Consider the following 23554-nt stretch of genomic DNA (forward strand, 5'->3'; position numbering starts at 1 on the left):
CTAGTGTATTGATTTGTTTTGATCATATTTAAGTTAAAAAAAATGTGCTTCATTTGTGCTTTCCTAATTCTGATATATTCTGAAATACTTCCACAGTTCACTTAACTGTTGTGTGCTCGGAAAAAAACTCTTTCCTACCTCCGGTGTCAAGCAGGATTTTCACATAAATCCTCTCACTTTGAAGTCAGAGAATGAAAAGTAAACACCATGCTCCCTCAGGAAGAGAAAGCCTGATACTTGACCTCCGTCTTTGAATGCACAACAAATGTGACAAGATCAGAACAAGATTTTACAGACCTGTTTACAGAAAGGAGCACTCGTGGAAGAATACAAGGAAGAGAGAGTGTGAAAAGGCTTTGGTCTTTGGGAGGGACAAACTCAAGCTGGACAGCATAAAACAGATAAAGCCAGCAAATTGTCAGAAAATAGAAAGTCAGAAAATGTGAATTACAAACACAAAGCCACTGGTAAGCAACAGGATAAATGCATTGCAGGAAAATGTGAGTTACAAAGCCAAAGTTAAGCAAGGGGCGGAATGCATTCCCAGGGAAACGTTTGGAATGACCCCAAGATATCTTTACCAAAACAGATAGCTGCACTGTCTGGTAGGCTTCGACCTAACGACACTGAATGTAAACAACTTGAGTTCATCTAGTATTGGACAACTGCAAATTATGTATTTCATATAAAGAATTATGCTGCTGTTCTGATAGACCTTGTCCTTACAGGCTGTGAGCCATACATATTGCCCCGGTGAGAGTGCCGGGTAAGGCTTTCTAAAGGTAATCTTTTCCGACACAAGAAACTTAAAATCTTTGCAGCTTCGCAAGGATGTAAGATTGTTCAAATTTGCAAAATGTGCTGGTAGAATTTTATTTTCACACAACATTAACTGAAAACCTGCCATGTGAGAAATTCGAAACTATGAAATACAGATTATCAACCAAATTATAGATCATGCTTTTGTTGGTATATAACTCACATCCGTCTGATGACCCTTTTGCTGAGAAATGTTGTGATCTTGTATTTGTCACCACAGAAGTGAGAGGCACTATATTTACAGTCTACAACACCGATGGGGTGGTAGTACCACTGTTTCAATAGCTTTACATTATCTTTACCTTCTTTCAAAAAAACTAACGTCCTAAATCAATTGATGACCAAAATGTTATGGATACCTCAGACCTAGCATCCGTAATGAATGTTTGTATTTTCCCCACTGGGCTAAGGTAATGCCTAAAAAAGCATTATGAGATAAATTGTTTCTACAGTTCACATACGTGCTTGAGAGCTGCAGATCTTGAAATCTCTTAAGACATCAAACAATACCTGAGTGAACTGTTTGTTAAGAAGAAATGAGACGCATTTTGATGATGCCTGTATGATTGTACAACTATAATTTTTAAGAACCTACTAGGCACTATTACTTGTGGAAAAATAACAATTTTAACAGGCACCTCTTTACTGCTGCATCCTTTAAAAAAGAATTGTGTGTAATCGTGAATTACTTGTACACTTCAAGTGCCAGTCGATTTTCCAGAAGTCAGCTTGAGATCCTGTCCTTTTTTAATAATAATAAACAAGGATATTTCTATGAAATTTAAGCTTCATATTTAGACTCTAAACAGTCTTGGCTTTCTTTCTTGCCCAAAACCTCTTGAGTGATGCAGTACAATGTATATGTAGAAAGCTATTGTAGCAACATATCAACGATGTTGTCTGGTGCAAAGTGTGTAGCCAATGATTTTCCTGTTCCACCATGGGTATTCCAGGGTAGCTAGCTGCCATTCTCTCTAGGTAAGAGATAAATATTACTACCTTATTCTGCCCACTGGAAGTGCTTTTGGTCAACAATGCAAGGGCATTTTATTTTATTTTATTACCTTTTTAATTCAGATGGCTGGTATAGCCCTTTACAAAGAAACACCATTTGAGTTGTGTACAAATGTTAAACATTACATGGTAAAATATATGATACAGCAAATTATATAATTTATCGGAATATAAAATATAATTTAAAAGCAACATAAGCTAAAGTAGATTTTACAGGGTGCAAAGCATACAGTAATAACTAGCATTGTCTAAATGCTACCAGTTGTTAAACCTACAAAAATGTACAAGCCTTTCAGCGATAGAAGTGACACTGGTCTATGAATATAAGGTATCTCTCACGCCCATCGTTTATCTTTCTGGAGGGCGAAACCGAAGAGCTGGATATGTCATCACTTAGATGAACTACAAAGGCAGTTGTGCATGTAATCCATGAGTAAAGAAATGGACAATCCAAGTTGTTGAAATGATGCCAAATGCACCACTGGACCCATGTGATGTTTGACTGATTTAGGGATTGATAATTCACTGAGTTGAGAATGGTCCCCACCAAATTATACATGCAAGGACATCTGTTGAAACCTTAACCTCTGGCTCTAGAGTCCTATTGTTGAACCGGACCAGTGGTGAGATTGACAGTCATACTCTCACAGAAGGGAGTAAGCTCAGGCCTGATATAGGAAGACGTGCACTGTATTTTGATTAGGGGAAAAGCCCTCAGACTGCACTCTCCAGTGTCCCTAAGTGTTAATTTGACTTACTCCACCTGATCATCTGAGTAAGCCATAGAAATGTGTTATTTGTCTGGGTTTGTAGCCGTCCAACTTTGTATGTTGGGGGCTTTATGACTCATTTCTTACTAATGAAGAAAAGCAGCACTTAAATAAGTTGTAGAATGACTCCTGCTGGTCATGATGGTTAAGATTTTCATAATGGGAAGTCGCTGCACTGAATATTCATAAGGTATCTTGCAATGCTATTTGGTGTGATTTATCTTTGTGTCTGTACACAACTTTGCACCACACACACATTTTATCATACCTGGAGCTGATATCCTATTAATTTTATCATTTCAAATGTGTGCTTCAGTTTATGATCATGTATTAACCACTGTAAGTGTGGGACCCTAATGATAAATATCCTGTCCACAGTTGTGATGTAATGAATTGTGTTACAGTTTTAAGTCCTCATTTGTAGTCTTTTTTAACACAGCAATACACTGTTTTCCATACGTGAAGAAGCGCATCCCAGTGATGTACCAGCACCACACCGACCTTAATCCAATTGAAGTGGCAATAGATGAAATGAGTAAAAAGGTGGCAGAGCTTCGACTTCTTTGCTCATCAGCTGATGTAGATATGATTAAACTGCAGCTAAAGCTCCAGGGTAGCGTCAGTGTGCAGGTGAGTGATGCCACTCTGCAAATGATCAAGAGAAAGACTGCTTTAGCAGGTTTCTAAATTCTGTGCTGTGTATTATTGAGAAAATGACCCAGAAACAAGTTTGGAATCCGTGTTTTCCCATGATTACTATAGATGATTTTACCACTTACCTCTGAAGAGAATGCTTTGCATAAATTGACAAGGTAAATACGTTTGGTCCTGCACATTCAGGAAAAGAGGATCTAATGTGTATGTATTACCATTAAAAGGAGGAGTGGAAAGCATGCAAAGGAAATATCAGGACATAAATTAGATTATATTAGCTCACATAGCCCCAAATCTTAGATTAGAACACAAAGGCTCAAGTTGCTGAACAATGAAACTAGCACTTTAAATAAGGTAGTGTAGGGTTTAGTCTTTGAAATCAAGCCTCTTGAAGAGTACTTTGTCTCTTGAGAATTATAGCTATGTATACTTCTTACAGAGTCTGTGTTTAATGCTTAAGGTAGTTTAGTTTACAGTCAATGTATTTGAACATATCCATGTCTCTTGGGGATCTTGGTGCCAAATGTAGGAATGCGTGCATGAAGGGGAAGGACTGGATACTGAAGTTGGAGTTGGCTTAGCCAGCTTTAGCGGTGCATCCTTCCCTTCCACACTACTTTGTCCCACTCCTACTATGGAAACTCCAGGGGAACTAGGCTGACTCTTTATAGTACCAGAACAGTACCCATCTGCCAAGAACAACTTGAGTATTCTCACTTCTTCTTTGGGAATAATCAAAGTCAGTGTTTAAATCTGGTGGAGTTGAATGATGAGCACTGCACAAGGCATCTAAGGAAACAATAGAAATGTGTTATAGGTTTGGTTTTATTTGTTTGAACTGTACATACTTGATCTTACAGGCCTGAGTTCATTGAATTGACTGAGGTGTTATAGAATTAGGTTCAGTGTGATACTGTAGTTAATAAAAGGTATCACGGATAGCCCCATAATAACCATTTAAGGTCATTCTACAGATTTCCCATGTTGCGATCATAAAGTTCTGCTACTGTTCCAGCCCTTGTCAAACAAAGGTGTCCATTCCTGATTTAATGTGTTTTAACTAGGCTATAAATGAAGCTCTGAAACATGTCGCTGTGAGAGGGAGATAAGTTTAACTATAAATCTGAAATATATATATAAGAATATATAAGGTAGAAGAAACGTTAAGTAAGGACACAATATGACAATTGAACATGTTCAAAAAATTATTAGCTTGATGCCGCTGTGATCTGTTTTAGTGAGGATTATACTTAAATGGATTAATCTTTTAATAATAGATATTACCTTGATACATCAATTACATCAGAAGTAATCAAATGCAGTGGGTCTAAGTCTTATCTGACTTTTACAGAATGTTTAGGGGGACGTCTTTGTAGGGGAAGAGGATCTGTATTGGTATGTTCTTTAAGTTGCTGTAGTCTCTTCGTAATGTTAATTCTGATGAATACTTCGGACCTCAGATTGTTGAATGTGAATGTTCCCTAGAAATCAGATTGGATGTGGAAACTTCCAAGCAGTACTCCTGGGTGCTGGTAGTTGGTGGCTTGCCACTCCACAGGAATACTGTTCTGCTATGGAAGTGGCAAGTAGAGCTGCATATAAACACCACCCATGCACACTGACGTCTGTCCCTTTCTTTCCGCGCCTTCAGATGCAAATCCTGAGTTTCTCCCTGGTCCTTAGACCACAGATGTTCTTTAAAGATTATTCAGTGTTTAGGGGAAAATGTCACCCCTTAAGACGACAAAGTTTAAACTTTGTGGGGACTGTCACAAACAGATGTCTGTGACAGACCGTCATAAAGTATGCTTTTGGTGCCTGGGGTCAAAGTGCAACTCCAGGGACTGTGACAACTGTGCCCAGATGAACCTGAAGGCCATACGGGACTATGAGGCCAAACTTTATGTTGCCAAACACAAGAAGACTCCTCGTCATGACTGGCTGAAGTCTGAAGGAAGGTCCTATTCCCGTAGTTGTTCCCATGGCAGATCATTGTTGCGATCAAAGTCTTAGGGTAAGTCCAAGGAAAGGAGTAAGAAATCTGCAGCAGGACTCAGTCTATTCCTGCCTCTCAGACTCCAGAGGGGGTGTTAGGGCATCATCATGCCCCCTTGTCTTACTCCGTTTCTTCATCAGAGCCGAGTCCAAGTCTGGTCCAGATACACCCTTAATTCCCTGGTCCGTTAGTGACAATGCAACAAATGGAGGCCTTTATAGAGGCCATGCTGTGCATTTTCAGCTCTTTACTAGCTTCCTCTGATGCACCTTTGGGCCCCAGGGATCCACAGGGTCCTATAGTATGATTTCTGCAGGCGGGTCCGGACTTGGCACTGTCTGTGCCTCTTAAACCCATATCGAGTCCCACACCGACTCTGATATTGACTTAGGTCCTTGCCCCGTCTCCTACTCCAGTCCCCTTCACATCAGTGCCTTTGCCGGAGGAGGATGTGCAGCCCATCATGCCATCCGACTCAGAGCAGAATCCACCACGACCTTGACAGAGATCTCTCACCAGCCACTAGGCAATCCTTCAGATTCCAAACCTAGCCCTTACTATGTTGTAGGGACTAAACGTTAAACAATCTTTTTGGCCTTCTTTTGATATTGACAATTACGATGAGGGGGGTGACTGTGTTCCCAGATATGATGAGGGAAATTGATATGAAGAACTTCAAGATGCCACTGGTCTTGATACTTGCCTTGTGCCTCCACCTGTTCCTGCTGTGGAAGAAAGCACCTCCTTTGCACTTATGCAAGGGGTGACAGAATTGCTAGACTTCGAGCTCCCCAATAAGAAAGTGGAGACTAATGTGTTTACGGGCCTCTGTTGCCTTTTGATGAAACTCTTACAAGTACCCTTTGGACTCATGGTCAAAATCATGTTCATCTCTGCTTGTTAACAGGCAGGTCGCTCGTTGCTATCATCCTGCACCAGGAGTCCCAGCCTTTCTTATTCAACACCCAACAGCACGGCACTTGGTGATACAGAAATCTGCAAGCAAAACAAATGCCTGTGCTTTTCTCTCTACTCTGCCTGATCTTGAGTGTAAACAAATAAAAACATTTGGAAAACTGAGCATCTCCTCTACTAGTCTTGTTCTGAGGTCAGTAAATGCCAGCATCCTTTTAGGCCACTACTTTCATGTTGTTTGGGATACAGTAGCACAAGTTATACCAGCTAGTAAGACATCCTTTTCCTAGGCCATTCAAGGCTGTTGTGATGCTGCAAAGTTTGTCATGCATACTGGCTTGGACTACTTAAATCGAGCCACAGGCACTAGTGTTGTTCTTATACACCACACATGTATGAGGCTGACAGGCTTCTTCAGGAATGTCCAGCATTCTTAATGGACATGCCGTTTGACAGCTCTTACCTTTTGCTGCAGACTTGGGCTTGTAAGAGTTTAAGGAAAGTAGATGCACAGCACGTTCCTTGGGCCTTTCTGCATCTACAAGACAGTGCCACCAGCAATTTAGCACTTTTAATGGCTATAGTCTTGGTTTTATTTTTTGCCAAACCCATACCCATCCACCAGCACAGTACAATTTTCAACTTTTTCATGGCTGGGGCTGCAGTTCTCAGAGACAATGCTCAAGACATTGTGAATAACATGCAGCTCAGTCTCCTGTCCCCACAAGCAGCTGCAACAGTGGTGTGTCCTTGTGGCACACACCACCTTGCTGGATGCAGGATCTAATATTTACTCTAAGGGTGGGAAGCCTTCACTTCAGACAAGTGGGTTCTCCAATTTGTCCAGTGGGGTACGCCCTTCCTTTTCTTTCCTCCCTGCTGCACCTTCCAACAGCATCAGGACAGCTGACTGAGGGCCATCTGTCCTTCTTGCTTGTGAAAGTGCAGGCCCTTTTAGCCAAAGGGGCCATGGATAGGGTTAAAGTCTCTGCAGTAGCAACTAAGTGTTACTGCCGCTATTTGATTGTGCCGAAAAAGGACCGAAGCCTTCGTCCTATTTTGGATCTTTGCCCCTCTCAATGCATTCCTGGCAAATGACAAATTCAAGATGCTCAGGTTCTGCCTGCTCTAGACCCTGGAGATTGGATGGTGCTATTGGAACTGCAGGACGCCTATTCTGATATCCCCGTACTGGAGGCTGAACAACACTCCCTGTAGTTTATGGTGGTCCATCAGCATTTTCAGTTCAAAGTGCTCCCTTTTGTTCACAAAAGTGATGGCGGTGGTCACAACACACCTTTATAGTTCAGGCGTACTAGTCTTCCCCTAACTTGACAACTGGCTGTTGAAGGCAGGATCTCCACAGTCAGTCGTCAACCACCCCAGATGACAGCAAACCTCTTAAGATTGTTGGGGTTCACAATAAACATGCTGAAATCACATCTGACTCCTTTGCAGGTGCTCCCGTTCATCTGAGCTATTCTGGATACGGTATAGTTTTGTGCCTTTCCCCCAAAGTCCAGGACTTTCAAGCTATGATGTTGATGTTTCACCCTCAGTCCTGGATCTCAGTGCAGATACATTTGAGGCTCCTGGGGTAGTTGGCCTCCTGCACCCTGCCGGCCAAACATGCCAAGTGGCACATGTAGGCTCTGTAGTGGGACCTCAAAGAGGGCACAGCACCAGCAGAATCTGTAGCATTGTATCCAGATTTCAGAGGAGACTGCAAAAGATCTTCAGTGGTGGCTACTAGTCCCCAACTGGGTCAGAGGCAGGCCCTTCTCCTTACCCCACCCAGGGCTGATGGTGGTCACAGATGCATCCCTGCTGACTGGGGGAGAGATGAAGGTCGGATGCCTATGGTCTCCTGTGGCAGCTTGACTCCACTTCAATTTGTTGGAGTCAAGGGTAATTTGCTTGGTGCTGAATGCCTTCCTGCCCACTATCAGAGAAACGCTTGTGCAGTTGCCCACTAACAACACTATCGCCATGTGGTATTGAAACAAGCAGGGCGATATGGGGTCTTGGGCCATGTGACAGAAAGCTCTGCATCTCTGGAAGTGGCTGAACTAGCAGGGAATTTCTCTGGTGGGGAACCACTTGGCAGGATCTTAATACACCATGACAAACAAACTCAGCAGACAACAAATGGCAACTGCTTCCAGAGGTGGCTCACTGCATCATCCAGCAATGGGAAAATCATCGCTCGATCTTTGCGCCCCTACTGGGAAGCACAATATTAGCACTTTTACATGTTGGAGCTCCCAAAGCAGCTCTTGCTCACAGATGCCTTCAGTCGGGATTCCTTTATACCTTCCAAGTACTGCCTCTCCTGCCTCATCTTCTGAAGAAGATCAGAAACAACTGTGTCCAAGTCATCCTAGTGGCACTGAATTGGGCCCAGGAGTGTGTGACACCCAGAATTCCTGGGCATGAGCATCTGTCCTCTTATCAAGCTGCCTCTTCGAGAGATATTCTGTCGCAGCAGCAAAGCAGGATACAATTTGCATCTCCCTGCTTGGTGAATTAGTGGCAGCAGTTGACCCCCATCAACCTTCCACGGAGGTGATTGATGTTATGTTGACAGTTAGATGTCCTTCCACAAAATCAGTGTATGTCTGTCATTGGACAAATTTATGGCCTTTTGATCACTCGACAAACTGCCCCATTACAAGCAAAGTTGTCTGATGTATTTTGTTTGTTCCATCCCGGGCCTACCAAGTACATGTTCTGGACACTGTTAAGGGCTACTTACCTGCTCTTTCAGCTTTTCTTTTTACAGTTCAGACTTCATTATTTATATCACATGCTGTGCTGAGATGTTTCAGTGGTTTGCAACATTTTTTGCTGCCAAAACCCTTTGCAATGACCCAGTAGAACTTAGTCCTCACTTTTCTGATGTGCCCCAGTCTGAGCTACTTCACAGTTAACTCTTGAGATTTCTAAGGTTAGCAACAGACCATATCATCACCATAGGATCCGCTAGATGTGCAAGTGAGCTACAGTTGCTTTCTGTTAACTCCCTTTATGCAATGTTTTTTTCCCAAATGAGTGGGTGTTATGGAACTTTTCTAATGAAAGTGGTCATGCCATTTTGTGTCCAGGAGGTTATCACTCTTCTGGATTTCTTTACCCCACCTCATCATTCTAAGGAGGAACAGAGACTCCAATGATTGGACCCTAAGGGGCATTACGTTTTTATGTTGATTGCTCACAGAGCATCAAGTGGACATTCAGCGTTTTGTAGGGTTTGCCAGAGCAAAGAATGGCAAGTGAGGCAAAAACAGACTGATCTCTGCATAAAGATCTGCAGTGCACTAGCGAATAAGCAGCCCCCAGAAGGCTTGCAGTTCGTTCCACCAGGGCCAAAGTTGCAATCACTGTGTTGGCCCATTAGGAGCCTATCCTGGACATTTGTCAGACGATGTGGGCATCTGTACATACAGTCATAAAGCAATACTGCCTTGACGGCCGTGTCCCTCAAGGTGGGCATGTTGCTTGTGTGGTCCTGCAGGGCTTTTTAGTCTTCTCACTTCATAAACCAACATTTGAGAAGATACTACTGTAGTATTAATTCACAAGGTGAAGAATCTGCAGTTAGAATTAACCATCACAGAAGTAAGTTGCATGCCTTTGGTAACAATCTTTCTAGTGTATGCTCTTATCTCACCACAGATTCCTCACCAACCCTCCCATCGCCACATTCTGTGGGCTGTTTTACAATTTTAAAGGTCTCAGTTTAGAGATATGCACAATGGTCATGCCATTCTGCTGTTGTGCTCTCCATCAGCAGGTTCGGACAGCCCGGAAAGCAGCTGACATCAGAGCTTAGCTGACGTCCGAGCTCATGGGCGGCTCCCCTTATCTCTTTTGGAGTGGAACAACATCTGTGCAGAGGCACATTAAACCACCCACTGGTGCTCAAGATGACGAAAGTTTCCGGATCCAGTCTGACACCTGTGGAATATTTACAAGCTGATGAATGTGGTTTTAGAGTATCCACCAGAAAGATCATCGCTGAAGGTAAGTAACTTGTTTATTTGTTATCTTCCTATCGCAACCAAAGATTATTCAATATGTCCTATGTTTTCTGCTAAACAAAACTTGAACCAGCAAGGAGGTGGTCTCTCTTTAGTATACTGTTCTTACAGTCATGACAGGTTATTTCAGGTTTACTGCTCTTACATCTTCCCTGTTGCATGCACCTGCGTGACCTAAGGACCATTGATAATTTAGCTTTATCTGATAAAATTTTCAATTCTGTAGATTAACTGCTACTCTACTAATATTTTTCTTGTGTTTCCTCATAAATGGTTTTCCATGTACCTTTTCTAACTTCAGAGCTCAGTATTATAGTTTTATCTGGTAGGGTAAAGTCACATTGCAAGTATTGGCTTTACCTTTTGAACTATAGTGACATCTCTTTCAGTTAGTCAAAGCAAGGTTTCGGTAATCTAAAAAAATGTAGGAGAAGCACAGTGAAGCTGATATTGGTGTTGTCCTTATGTACCTATTGCAGTGTGTTCTACAGTAGTTTGTCTCCTGAGCCTTTTTAAATGTTGTTCGAGTTCACCAGTTTCCTTGCTGGATACTGTGTGCAAAGGTAACCTCTTTCTAGCAAGGTTACCCCCACTTTTAACCTGTTTGTGAGTGTGTGTCAGTGTGTTTTTACAGTGTCACTGGGATCCTGCTAGCCAGGCCACCATGCTCATAGATAAAAACCTATATGTCAGTGTGTTTTGCCTGTCTCACTGGGATCCTGCTAGCCGGGACCCCAGTGCTCATAGTTTGCGGCCTAATGTGTGTGTTGTCAGTAGTGTTTAACTGTGTCACTGAGGCTCTGCTAACCAGAACCTCAGTGCTTATGCTCTCTCTGCTTTTAAATTTGTCACTATAGGCTAGTGACTTCATTTACCAATTTCAGTTGGCACACTGGACCCCCCCTTATAAGTCCCTAGTATATGGTACCTAGGTACCCAGGGCACTGGGTTTTCAGGAGATCCTTATGGGCTGCAGCATTTCTTTTGCCACCCATAAGGAGCCCAGACAAACCCTTTCACATGACTGCCACTGCAGCCTGCGTGAAATAGTGCACACATTATTTTACACCCATTTTCACTGCACTTAAGTAACTTATAAGTCACCTATATGTCTAACCTCCATTTAATGAAGGCTAGGTGCAAAGTTACTAAGTGTGAGGGCATCCTTGCACTAGCAAAGGTGCCCCACATAGTTCATGGCCAATTCCTGGGACTTTCCGAGTGCGGGGACGCCATTACACGGGTGCACTACGTATAGGTCAATACCTATATGTAGCTTCACAATGGTAACTCCGAATATGGCCATGTAAGGTGTCTGTGATCATGGAATTGTCCCCCCATTCCAAACCTGATATTGGGGAGCCAATTCCATGCAATGCATCCGGTGGGCTCTACCATGGACCCCCAGTAGTGCCAAACCAGCTCTCTGAGGCTTGCAATGCAGCTACAGCTGCTGCCACCTCACAGACAGGGATCTGCCCTCCTAGGGTCTGAGCAGCTCAGTCTCAGGAAGGCAAAACAAAGCATTTCCTTTGGGAGCAGGGTGTTACACCCTCTCCCTTTGGAAATAGGTGTTCTCTTCCAGGGGATCCTCATCAATAGTCATAAACATTGAATATTCCCGCCCCCGTGCGGGGATCCCGGAGCATATATAAAATACACACATGTATAAGTATGAAATATACAAGAAAAATATAGTATTTTCTTAGTAGACAATTTTCATACCAGATTCATTTATACATGTGCATAACAGCAATGCAGACTATACTGATAAACAGACTACTTTATTTCTATGGATTTCTTTTTTTTTTTTTAAACACTCTCTTATAACATTACAAGAAAACATTTTCCAAAGCCCCATAGCTGGGCCCAGGAAAAGAAGCACTAGCAACATCTGTGAAAATAGAGAAAAAACTACATTGAAAACAATAGAGCATTATTAGCTAGTAGGCTGCATGCAGGTTAATACAGCAGAACCACAAAACTTGGCACCATGCCTTTAAGACCCTGAGCACCTCCAGTATCCCACCATGCCTCAGGGGTGAAGGAGAGGTGACAGTTGGTTCACAGTTAGGTCAGCTCTTTTTTCCGGCTTCTTCTGAGAGGATCCTGGAGCATTGAGCTCTCAATTTTTCTGATTTTTTTTTCACAGAAAAATATTCAAAAACAGTGTTTTTCTCCTTCACTCGACGTTTTTCACCTTTGTCTGAGTGAGGGGATTTTTTCCTGACTGGAAAATGCCTTCTCTTTTTGTGAAGTGCCCTTCCTGTGGGAAGAAGAAGGCCCAGTCTGATCCACACTCTCTCTGTATTGTGTGTTTGCCTGACACATGCAGGCACTGCATGAACATGTCAAAAAGGACTCTGAAATACAGAGAGAAAATCAGGCTTCATGGTCTTCATGAGAGGCAAAAAACGTCGTCCTCTTCACTTCCCAGGCAGTCAACAAGCCATTCTCAGGAGAGACAGGCTAGATCGATGTCAGCTGGTAAGAAGGTGTCTGTCTGTTCCCCGCCGACGTCATCACTGCCACCGTCGCATCTTCACAGATCGCCATCAACTGCGACCCGACAGACATCGATGGATATGACATCGAAGGTGCATAGCCACCATAAGGGCAGATCTCCGTCGACGGCAACCCACGATCGACGTCGAACCAGCACCGCTGTGCTCATACGCCTTCGAAGGCCCCACATCCCTCAACGGCACGGAAGACGACATCGAGATCGCCTCAACGGCGAGAGCAGAGACTTCCGTTGTCAGCGGCCCATCACTCGACGGCGAAGCATATGACGTCGAGCAGATCACATTCAAGGAACCACCGGTCACCGTCGAGGCGCTCGACATCGAGACCTGAGCAGTCTATGGTACTTCCTTCGACGTCAGTACACCTTTTGACGTCGAGGCAGGTGCTGCCTATCTCGCAAGGGGAAGAGCGTCAGCAACCACCGGCTGACAAGTACGTCACTTCAACAAGTCCAGTGGTCTCCATTAGGAGTGGATCGTCTAGGCGGTCGAGAGCCGCATCGTCTGGGCACATCTCGCCCATAAACCTATCGCCAAGGTGGTTGGAGAGTCTTAACAAAACGCCTGCTTCTCCAGACTCTCAATACTCACGAATGTATTCACCATCGGCTTCTCTCCCGAGGACACCATTGCCAATGGCACATTCAGAATGGGCTCGTTCTACGTCTCGCCAGTCTGCTACTAGGCCTCGACGCACTACAACAAGATCTAGGAGCAGGTCACGCTCCCAGAGAAGATCAAGATCAAGATCGCGCTGTCACAGAAGGTCTCCTTCTTGGTCCACATCGTAGGGGTCTTCAGTAAGAGGGTACTCCCCGACTCTGACGGATTCTCCTCCAGCTAGAGTTTCCCCGGTGGACGACATCACAACTTTCAACGAGGTGCTTCTCAGGGGAGCACAAAAGCTGAATATTGATGTCCTGGAACCTTCAACCTCCTCGTTGGTAATCTTCGAAACCCTGCAACACAGGGCGGTTTCAAAGAAATTGTTACCGCTTGTGCCTGGTCTTCTCCAACCAACCATGGAGACTTTTTTAACACCAGCAAACCTCAGTTCAGCTCCCGCTAGCATCTTAAAGAAATACAAGGCCCCTGATCAAGATCCTTTGTTTCTCAGGGCTGATCCACCACCAGACTCAGTCATATTGTCCGCAGCCCGTAAGACACATTCAGTGGCGTCATCCTCAACGGTTCCACCGGACAAGGAGAGTAGACACCTGGACTCTCTGGGGAGGAAGATGTGTGGCACGGCGGCATCGATGATGAAGGTCTCCAGCACCTCCGCGCTCCTGGGCAGGTATGATCGGTCACTCTGGGACTCGCTGAGCAGGTTTGCAGAAAAGCTGCCTAGAGAGGACAGGCAAGATTTTCAGGAGATCCTTCAGGAGGGAAGTCTGGTGTCCAATCATATCATCAGTGCGGCAGCAGATGGTGCAGACTTGGCAGCACATGGTTACGCGTATGGGTTTTGTGCGAAAAGATCTTCCTGGCTGAGACTCACAGGATTAAAGCAGGAAGAGCAGCAGCGTATCTTGAATCTTTCGTTTAACGGAAACTCGCTATTTGAAACCCACACGGATGAGGAGATGGCGCGTATGAAGGCGGAGGTTGACACCATGAGGGCAGTGGGCCTCGAGAGGAGGAAAGACTTCAGGCGAAAGTATAGGGCTTACGACAGGCGACTGTTCCAACAGAGGGTTCAAACCCCTCATTGGTCCCAGAGACCACAACAGAAACAAGGGCGTCCCCTCTTCCAGTCTCGCAAAGCCACAAGAGACCGAGGGACAAGCGGACCTCAGCAGTCTGCCCCCAAAGCCCCGGCAAAACAATGAGGATTCACTTCCCTTAATACCGCACACCACTCCGGTTGGAGGAAGTATCACAGCGTTCATTCACGAGTGGCATGGCATAACAAAAGACAAATGGGTGCTTAACATTGTAGAGAGTGGATACTCTCTTCTTTTCCGGCAGCCTCCTCCTCACTTGCCACCAACCAAATCCAGACCTTCTCACATGAGCTTATTACGCAAAGAGGTTCATGCTCTGTTACAGAAAAAGGCAATAGAAAAAGTTCCAGTCGCACAAACAGGAAAGGGGGTGTACTTCCCGCTATTTTCTGGTAGCAAAGAAGAGTCGGGAAGGAGTTTTCAGACCGATTCTAGACTTGAGGCTGTCGAACAAATACATAAAGAAGCAAAAGTTCAGGATGCTGGCTCTTCACCAGATCTTCCCTCAACTGGATCGAGGAGACTGGATGTGCTCCATAGATCTGCAAGATGCGTATTTTTACATCCCGATCATTCCCAAGCATCAGAAATTCCTACGATTTGTGATAGCCTCCCAACACTATCAGTTCAAGGTGCTTCCTTTCGGCCTAAAATCTGCCCCTCGCGCATTCTCCAAGTGTGTAGCAACGGTAGCGGCACATTTAAGGAAGCAGAAAATCTTCATTTATCCATACCTAGACGACTGGCTACTGAAAGCCTCCTCTCCGGAACAGGCGAAAAACCATCTAGACATTGTGCTCAGTGTTTTCCGATCTCTAGGTCTGCAGGTCAACTTACAAAAAAGTCCACCCTCATCCCAACACAAACCCTCCACTACCTGGGAGCGATACTGAATACAGAGCTTGGAAGAGTGTATCCTTCGGAGGAACGACTGTTATCAATAAGGAGGAAGTGTCTAGACCTTCTGGGTTCCCCCGCGCCTACGGCCCGTAAGGTGACATCTCTGTTGGGCTCCATGGCCTCTTACATTTTCATTGTCCCGAACGCCAGATTGCATATGAGGCCTCTTCAAGAGGCTCTGGAGGAAAATTGGAATCAACACACAGGCCACTGCTTCTTCTGGTAGGAGCGTGACAATCATTGCGATGGTGGATGCACAGACATCACCTGTCAGTAGGAGTTCCTTTTCATCAGCCAATCCCGTCCGACACTGGTAACGGATGCATCGCTTCAGGGCTGTGGAGCTCATCTGGGATCCCTTCAAGCTCAGGGCTTGTGGTCCAACAAAGAGATGTCGTACCATATCAAACGGCTGGAGCTCAGAGCGGTTCATCTGGCTCTCAAGTCATTTGCTCCATCAATTCAGAGAAAGTCTCTCCTGGTGCAGACGGACAATACTACAACAATGTATTATCTGAACAAGCAAGGAGGGATGAGATCTTGGCCCCTGTCTCGGGAATCTCAGGCCATTAGGCATTGGCTCATAGCAAGGGGAATGTCTCTTACAGCAATTCACCTCCCAGGGCAGCAAAACGTGGAGGCAGACTTCCTAAGCAGAACCCTCGAGGATGCCCACGATTGGGTTCTTCACGACGACGAAGACATCTTCGTTCAGTGGGGTCAGCCTCAGTTAGATCTGTTCGTAGATAAGGTAAACAAGAAATGCCTAGACTTTGCGTCCAGGTTCTACCGTCCGGGGTCTCGAGGGAATGCCCTGTTGATCGACTGGTCAGGGATATTTCTCTATGCCTTTCCACCGATTCCCCTCATACCTGCGGTGATAAACAAACTCTACAGATCCAACACCAGAATGATTCTCATAGCCCCGCAATGGCCTCGTCAGTTCTGGTACACGGATCTCCTCAACCTATCAGAACAACCGCACAAGAGGCTGCGGTGCAGACCGGATCTCCTTTGCAGGCTGGGAAGCAAGATTCTTCACTCCAACCTTCCCTCTCTGAGCTTGACGGCATGGCTCCTGAATTCCTGCAGTATGGGCATCTAGGGCTCTCGCAGGAATGCATGAACATCTTAAAGGAGTCCAGAAGGCCTTCCACGCGGCGCTCTTAAGCGTTCAAGTGGAAGAGATTCTACATATGGTGTCGTCAGCAGGGTCAGAATCCTATTCTGGCTCAGGAGGAGGTCATATTGTCTTACCTGCTCCATCTGGCGAAATCGGGTCTGCAAGTGTCATCTATTAAGGTACATTTATCTGCCATTACAGCCTATCGTAAGTCACCTTCTCAGGAATCTTTCTTTACTATGCCAGTGGTCAAGGATTTCTTAGAAGGTTTGAAGAAGGTTTTTCCACCCATTCGAAAATCCTCACCTCCATGGGAACTGAACATAGTATTATCTAGACTCATGGGCCCTCCTTTTGAGCCTATCCACAAAGCTTCTTTACAACACCTTACGTGGAAGACAGCTTTTCTTGTAGCCATTACTTCAGCGAGGAGGGTCAGTGAGATTCAGACTTTGTCCTCCAAGGAACCGTACACGGTTTTCCATGAAAATAGAGTATTTCTAAGAACTCATCCATCATTCTTACCGAAGGTGGTGTCGGATTTTCACATCAATCAGACTATATCACTACCAACTTTTTTCCCTAATCTGGGTACTCCAGCGAAGAAAGCATTGCACTCCCAGGATTTGAAAAGAGTGCTTAAATTCTACCTGGATAAGACCAAATTGATTAGACGATCTCATCACCTGTTTGTAAATTACGGACATATGAGAGCAGGCGATGCAGCCTCAAAACAAACAATATCTAGATGGATAGTTTCATGTATTGTTACTGCATATCAATTGGCTAACAAACAGTTATTAGCTAGGCCTAAGGCTCATTCGACAAGAGGAAAAGCGGCTTCTGCTGCCCTCCTTAATAATGTTCCAATCTCTGAAATCTGTAAGGCTGCCAGATGCCAGAGCAGACCCTCAAGTTGGACAGGCGTCTCTGAGAAATTTGTTTGCATAGTGTATGTCTTTTTCCTGCACTTCTATTAGACAGTCCGCAGAGATAAGGGATGGGCTTGTTAATCTATTCAATGTTTATGACTATTGATGAGGATAAGAAGGATAAGTTACTTACCTGTAAATCCTAGTTCTCTTCCAGGGGTATCCTCATCAAAGTCATAAACAACCCACCCTCCTCCCCAGACGCAAGTCTCCTAGAAGTGCAGCACAGACCATCTGTCTAATATGTAGGATGCGTGGTCACCGTAAAAAAGTACTGAACTAACTGTGAACCAACTGTCACCTCTCCTTCACCCCTGAGGCATGGTGGGATACTGGAGGTGCTCAGGGTCTTAAAGGCACGATGCCAAATTTTGTGGTTCTGCTGTATTAACCTGCATGCAGCCTATTAGCTAATAATGCTCTATTGTTTTCAATGTAGTTTTTTCTCTTTTTTCACAGATGTTACTAGTGCTTCTTTTCCTGGGCCCAGCTATGGGGCTTTGGAAAAGTTTTTCTTGTAATGTTATAAGAGAGTGTTTTTAAAGAAAAAAAAACTCCATAGAAATAAAGCATTTTAGCCTGTTTATCAGTATAGTCTGCATTGCTGTTATGCACATGTATACATAAATCTGGTATGAAAATTGTCTACTAAGAAAATACTATATTTTTCTTGTATATTTCATACTTAAACATGTGTGTATTTTATATATGCTCCGGCATCCCCGCACGGGTGCGGGAATATTCAATGTTTATGACTATTGATGAGGATACCCCTGGAAGAGAACTAGGATTTACAGGTAAGTAACTTATCCTTACAGGCTGGGGAGGGGTAGCCTCCCCCAACCTCTGGAAATGCTTTGAAGGGCACAGATGGTGCCCTGCTTGCATAAGCCAGTCTACACTGGTTCAGGGACCCCCGGTCCCCGTTCTGGCGTGAAACTGGACAAAGGAAAGGGGAGTGACCATTCCCCTGTCCATCACCACCCCAGGGGTGGTGCCCAGAGCTCCTCCAGTGTGTCCTAGACTTCAGCCATCTTGTTTTCCAAGGTGTGAGGACCCTCTGAAGGCCTCTGAGAGGCCAGTACCAGCAGGTGACGTTAGAGACCCCTCCTGATAGGTCCATGCCTGATAAGGTAGCCAATCCCCCTCTCAGGGCTACTTAGGGTCTCTCCTGTGAGTTCTCTTCAGATTCTACTTGCAAGTTTCCAGCAGGAATCCTCTGCAACTACTACTTCATCCTCTGACCTCAGATCACCCGCAGACTGCTCCAGGAACCGCTGTAACAGCAACAACGTATCAGAAGGGCTACTTTTCCTCTCTAACTTCAGCTCCAGCCAGCAACTGCAACAGTTTCCTCGGTGTGCACGCTCTGAGGACTCTGTTTTCACCCTGCACTAGAAGGACCGAAGAAATCTCCCGTGGAGTGACAGAGTCACTCCACTGCTCAAGGAGGCACCTTCTAAGTCGACGACCTGTTCTATTGGACTCCTCTCCTGGCGACGAGCATGCTCCTTGAAATGCAGAGGGTGGACCCCATCGACACAGAGTGTCCTGAGGTCCTGCTGTCCCAATTTGGAGGAGGTAAGACCTTGCCTTCCCCGAGAACAACAGTACCCCTGTGCACCGCGCCTTCTTCACCTCTGAGGCATCGGTGCACTATTTGCTAAATTCCTTTGTGCACAGCCTGGCCCAGGTCCCCAGCACTCTATCCTGCGACGCTCAACTCGCTGAGTTGACCTCTGGCGGCGTGGGACCCTCCTTTGTAATGCCGCACCAACCAGATTTTGCATCTCCTTTGTCCCCGTGTCCTTGGACTCCCGTGGGTGCTGTCTGATCTTCTGAGTGCTCTCTGAAGTGCTGAGAGCCCCCTTTTCCTCCTCACACAGAGTTGAGGCCACCATTTCCCTCCTGGGTCCAGACAGTGCTACTTTGACGCAAAACGCGACTTTGCCGGAACCAAGGCTTGTTGGAGGAATCCAGCACCAAAACTCGCCTGCATCCAACTTCTCTTCGTGGGACATCCAGTGCATGACTCAGGAACCCGCTGACATCTTCCTTGGGTGCATTTTTGCAGGCTTCGTCCAACTGGGGACTCTTCTTTTGCACCCTCTTCTGGGTTGGCAGGGGCTCCTGTCCTTCCTGGAACTTCTTTCGACTTCTGGACTTGGTCTCCTTCCTTTGCAGGTCTTCAGGTCCAAGAATCCACCATTTGTTGTTTGCAGTCTTGCTTGGTTCTTGCAATAACTCTAATCACGACTTGTAGTGTGTCTTAAGGAAACTTGCAGTACTTTACTCCTGCTTTTCTGGGCTCTGGGGTGGGGTAATTTACTTACTTTTACTGTATTCTTACTCTCCCAGCGATTCTCTACACACTACATTTGTCTAAGGGGGAATTAATGATTCGCATTCCGCTTTCGTAGTGTATGGTTTGTGTTGCCCCTAGATCTATTTTCTCCCATTGCATTCTATAGCATTTCCTATTGTTTGCAATATCCTATGTCTAATTGCTTACCTTATTTTGGTGTCTAGTGTATATATTGTGTATAATACTTAGCTCCAGAAGGAGTATTGCCTCTAAGATATTTTTGGCCTTGTGTCACCCAAATAAACTACCTTTTTTTTGGTAACACAGAGTATTGTCTTTACTTGTATATAAGTATTGTATAACTATAAGTGGTATTGCAGGATCTTTGCATGTCTCCTAGTTAAGCCTAAGCTACTCTGCTATACCTACCTCTATCAGCCTAAGCTGCTAGAACACTACTACATTTCACTAATAAGGGATAACTAGACCTGGTGTAAGTATCCAAGGTACCCACTACAAACCAGGTTATCCTCCTACACACTGCTATTTTACAAGGAACACAATTCAGTTTGTAAAATTAATTGCCATAAGAACAACATTAAATAAAGACATATTAGGTAATAATTGTATTTAGAATATAGTAAAACCAAGTAGAACTTCTAATAATACCTACTATACTTCTGATAATACCTACTATACGCTTTCAGCAACTTGTACAATTTGAGGCACCTAACTGTTATAATGTGTAACGTTTTATGATTGATTTTGTGGTATATCGATTTCAAGAAATTCATTTAATTGAACTGATAGCAACATGTCAGCACTTATTTTGTGATACCTGTGTTTACTTCCTTACTAATCTTTTCAATCATCAGAATAAATAATTAAATTCCTGTTTGTCACTACCTTCTAAATTATACAAAGAGTTTTCTTACTGAATACTGAAACCTGAGGTTCAATCTCAAATAATTTCAAAGGATTGTAAACTGAAGCCTGTCGCTTAGAGATCTTGGGCTACTTGAAAACACTTATTTTGATCTACTAAGATATTATAGCTCAATATTTTAGCAAGTTAATCCAAATATTATATCTACCTGTTCAGAATATAGACATTTTTACCACACTGTCAATACTGTTCTAAACATTGTATCCATTTGAGACTTATTGGAAACCCTTCTTACCCAGACCTTCAATACGCCATATTGTGTATGTGTGAGGCAATGAGCAATCTACCATCCCTGTGTCTACTGCCTATATAATTAAGTATTTGTTGTGTTTAGTATTGAATCAATTTTATGTTTACAGTAATCTGTTCTAAACTTTCTATTTATTGTTTCATTACAAAGACATTAAAGTATAAATACCCTTGTTATTACTAAGTTTCTGTATCTAAATCTGTTACCGTTTCTCAGACAGAATATTGGCTTATCAAACCATAGTAACTACAAACAATCACCATATTTAGTTTTAAGAAAAATAAGAATTTGTTGATCTTTGTTCAAGCCATCTTCAACAGTTTTTTAATTTGTGGATTTGGTCTTGCAGTTTTCTCTGTCACCACCACCAAGGCACTCTCTCATATGGCTAATTGTCAAAAATGTGATCTTCTCAATACCTGCCATGGTGTGCAGGTTATGAAAATGTGCTGCAAAAACATATTTGGTGGTCATAATTATGCAGTGCTCTAAGTTATTCCTCCTGAGGTATGGCGGGGATTCAACCACATCCTCCAAGCCTAAATGAGACTCAGTTAAGCATCTGATGAATGTTAGCCTTTTAGAGATTGGTGAATTACTAACTTGTATCATTTGATCCCTAAAGTAATATGCTCTGCATGTTTGCATTTATTCCTTCTATTTGATTTTGGGTATTTGCTCAGCTGTTAGGTTCAAAATTGGATAAAGAGGCATTTTACATAATTGATTTATTTCTGCATGAGGCAGACTGTTAGACTTAAAGGAACTAAGTAAGTTCTCAGGATTTAATGCTCACTGATATATTGGTGCCTCTAAGGCAGTGGATGGTTCAAACAGCTGTAAATTGCCAGCACCCCATGTTACACGGATGTCCTGTAACTTAAAAGTAACACAAATTTTAAGTGGTGTGTGCTGCACCTCTCCTCTGGAAATGCCTTGGATTATGTTGGATTATGATGCCTACTAAGACATCAAACCCTTTTAGTTAGGCGGTTTAAGATCCTTTTCTTACCAGTATGTAAAAGTCTTTGATACTGTGGTGTGTTGAAATGCGCTCAAAAATCACAAGGCAGCTCTCTAGCAATAGTTCTTTCTTATTTGAACTCTGAGCTCCTGAAATCCCTTACAGTTTAGGCCACCAGTGTGGTATCCAGACCATCTGCTTTCTATTCTCTGCCTGCTTTCAGGATGCAAAAACAGATAGACATCTCTGACAAGACATTCTGTGCACCATATTTTCTACTCTGATGGATACTTATAACTACAGATTTCCTCCTTTTTGAATCCTCCCCACCCACAATACATCAGAGTCTATCCGGAAATTCTTCAAGCAATTGCATGTCCCAATGTTAGTCGTGGAAACTCAGCCTGTCTCCCATATGTTGTAAGTTCTTTACCAACTTCCAAACATTTGTTCCAGTAACTGTGTGCAGGGATCACAGCATAAGCCAATGCGTAAAGCAAAGCAAGTAGATGCCTTCAGTGAGGCAATGGTGCAGCTTTTCTAGATGATTCTAACTCTCCCTGGAGCTTCTTTTGGCTCCATAGATCCGCTGTTGTCCCCATTGAAACTTTAACTGTCTGGTCCTTCCTGGCGCCACTTACCTCGTTAGGCCTCCAACCTTCCCCCTGTTGGGTCCAGGCTGTGAATCCACTCCTTTGTCAAAGGCCATGTGCTTTGTAGTAGACCCATTACCTATCTCAAGCCCAGAGCATATTTCATCTGCAGCTCAAACAGTGTTTTACTACAAGACTACTATGGTACAGCCAATGGTGTTCGGAGACTCTCTAGAAGTGCCTCTGTTTCAGCCCCAATATCATCGACATCTTGAGGCCTCATTCAGCACAATTGCCGTACAGGACCTACAGAATGTTCCTCACGACTAGGATGATGGTGGTGCAGAATTGGTTGCCTCCTCACCCTAATGACGATGGACTGCATTTGGGCCTGTTGCCATTCCTCACCAGTGGTAGAGATTGACTCTCCAGTGGGTCACCCCCCCCTCTTTTTCTGTAGTAGTGCGTAGGGCAGCATAGGTGCTAGAACTGCAGTTGGCAGCTGTGGAATCTGATAGAGTTATCCCCAGTCATCGGACTGGATCCTGACTGGAAAAGCTGCACCATTGCCTCCTTGAGGGCATCTACCTTTTCTGGAGCCATACCCTGTGCGCTGGTACATGGTGTTGTTGAGCTCTGCATGGCATTGTCCACGCCGGAAGTGGCATATGCAGTGATTATATAGTCACCACCCCAATGCGCTGAAATCATTTCTTTCCTTTCTGCCCCAGTGAGTGCGGATTCAGAGAGCACTAACTCTTCAGTCACTTCTTGACTGTGCTTTTTTGACGTTTTGTTAAAGCTTTTTTGAGAATTCTTCCCCTGGTGTGGTAGGGATGTGCACTAGCAAGACCGACTTCAAGCCCTGTGTTCCCCAACATCGGCAGGTGTCTGTGACCCGCACCTTGACTCCCTCTGGTGCTTGGAAAACGACCATGATGCGAAGACCTTTGGTGATTTCTGCGCCATGCACCCCAAGGCCCTGAGGGTGCGAGCCCTCAAGCTCCTTGCCACCTGACAAGCAATGCTCTCAATCCAGATCAAGACAAAGAACCTGGGATCGGAGTTCAAGATCATCATC

At 44.3% G+C, this 23554-nt stretch overlaps 1 protein-coding gene across 8 annotated transcripts in view; it reads left to right on the forward strand.

The window, feature by feature from the left end:
• DOCK9 (dedicator of cytokinesis 9) overlaps nucleotides 1–23554 on the forward strand; it is a 989328-nt gene that overhangs the window by 930231 nt on the left and 35543 nt on the right. For all 8 annotated transcript variants that reach the window (XR_011194943.1, XM_069205169.1, XM_069205175.1 and 5 more), the window contains one exon: nucleotides 3043–3233. Coding sequence is in view for 7 of the 8 variants with exons in the window: in XM_069205169.1 (XP_069061270.1) it covers nucleotides 3043–3233 (191 nt within the window). In the remaining variant the exon portion in view is untranslated. The remainder of the gene's footprint in view (nucleotides 1–3042; nucleotides 3234–23554) is intronic.

This window comes from Pleurodeles waltl, chromosome 8, assembly GCF_031143425.1.
Source record: "Pleurodeles waltl isolate 20211129_DDA chromosome 8, aPleWal1.hap1.20221129, whole genome shotgun sequence".
Taxonomy (NCBI): domain Eukaryota; kingdom Metazoa; phylum Chordata; class Amphibia; order Caudata; family Salamandridae; genus Pleurodeles; species Pleurodeles waltl.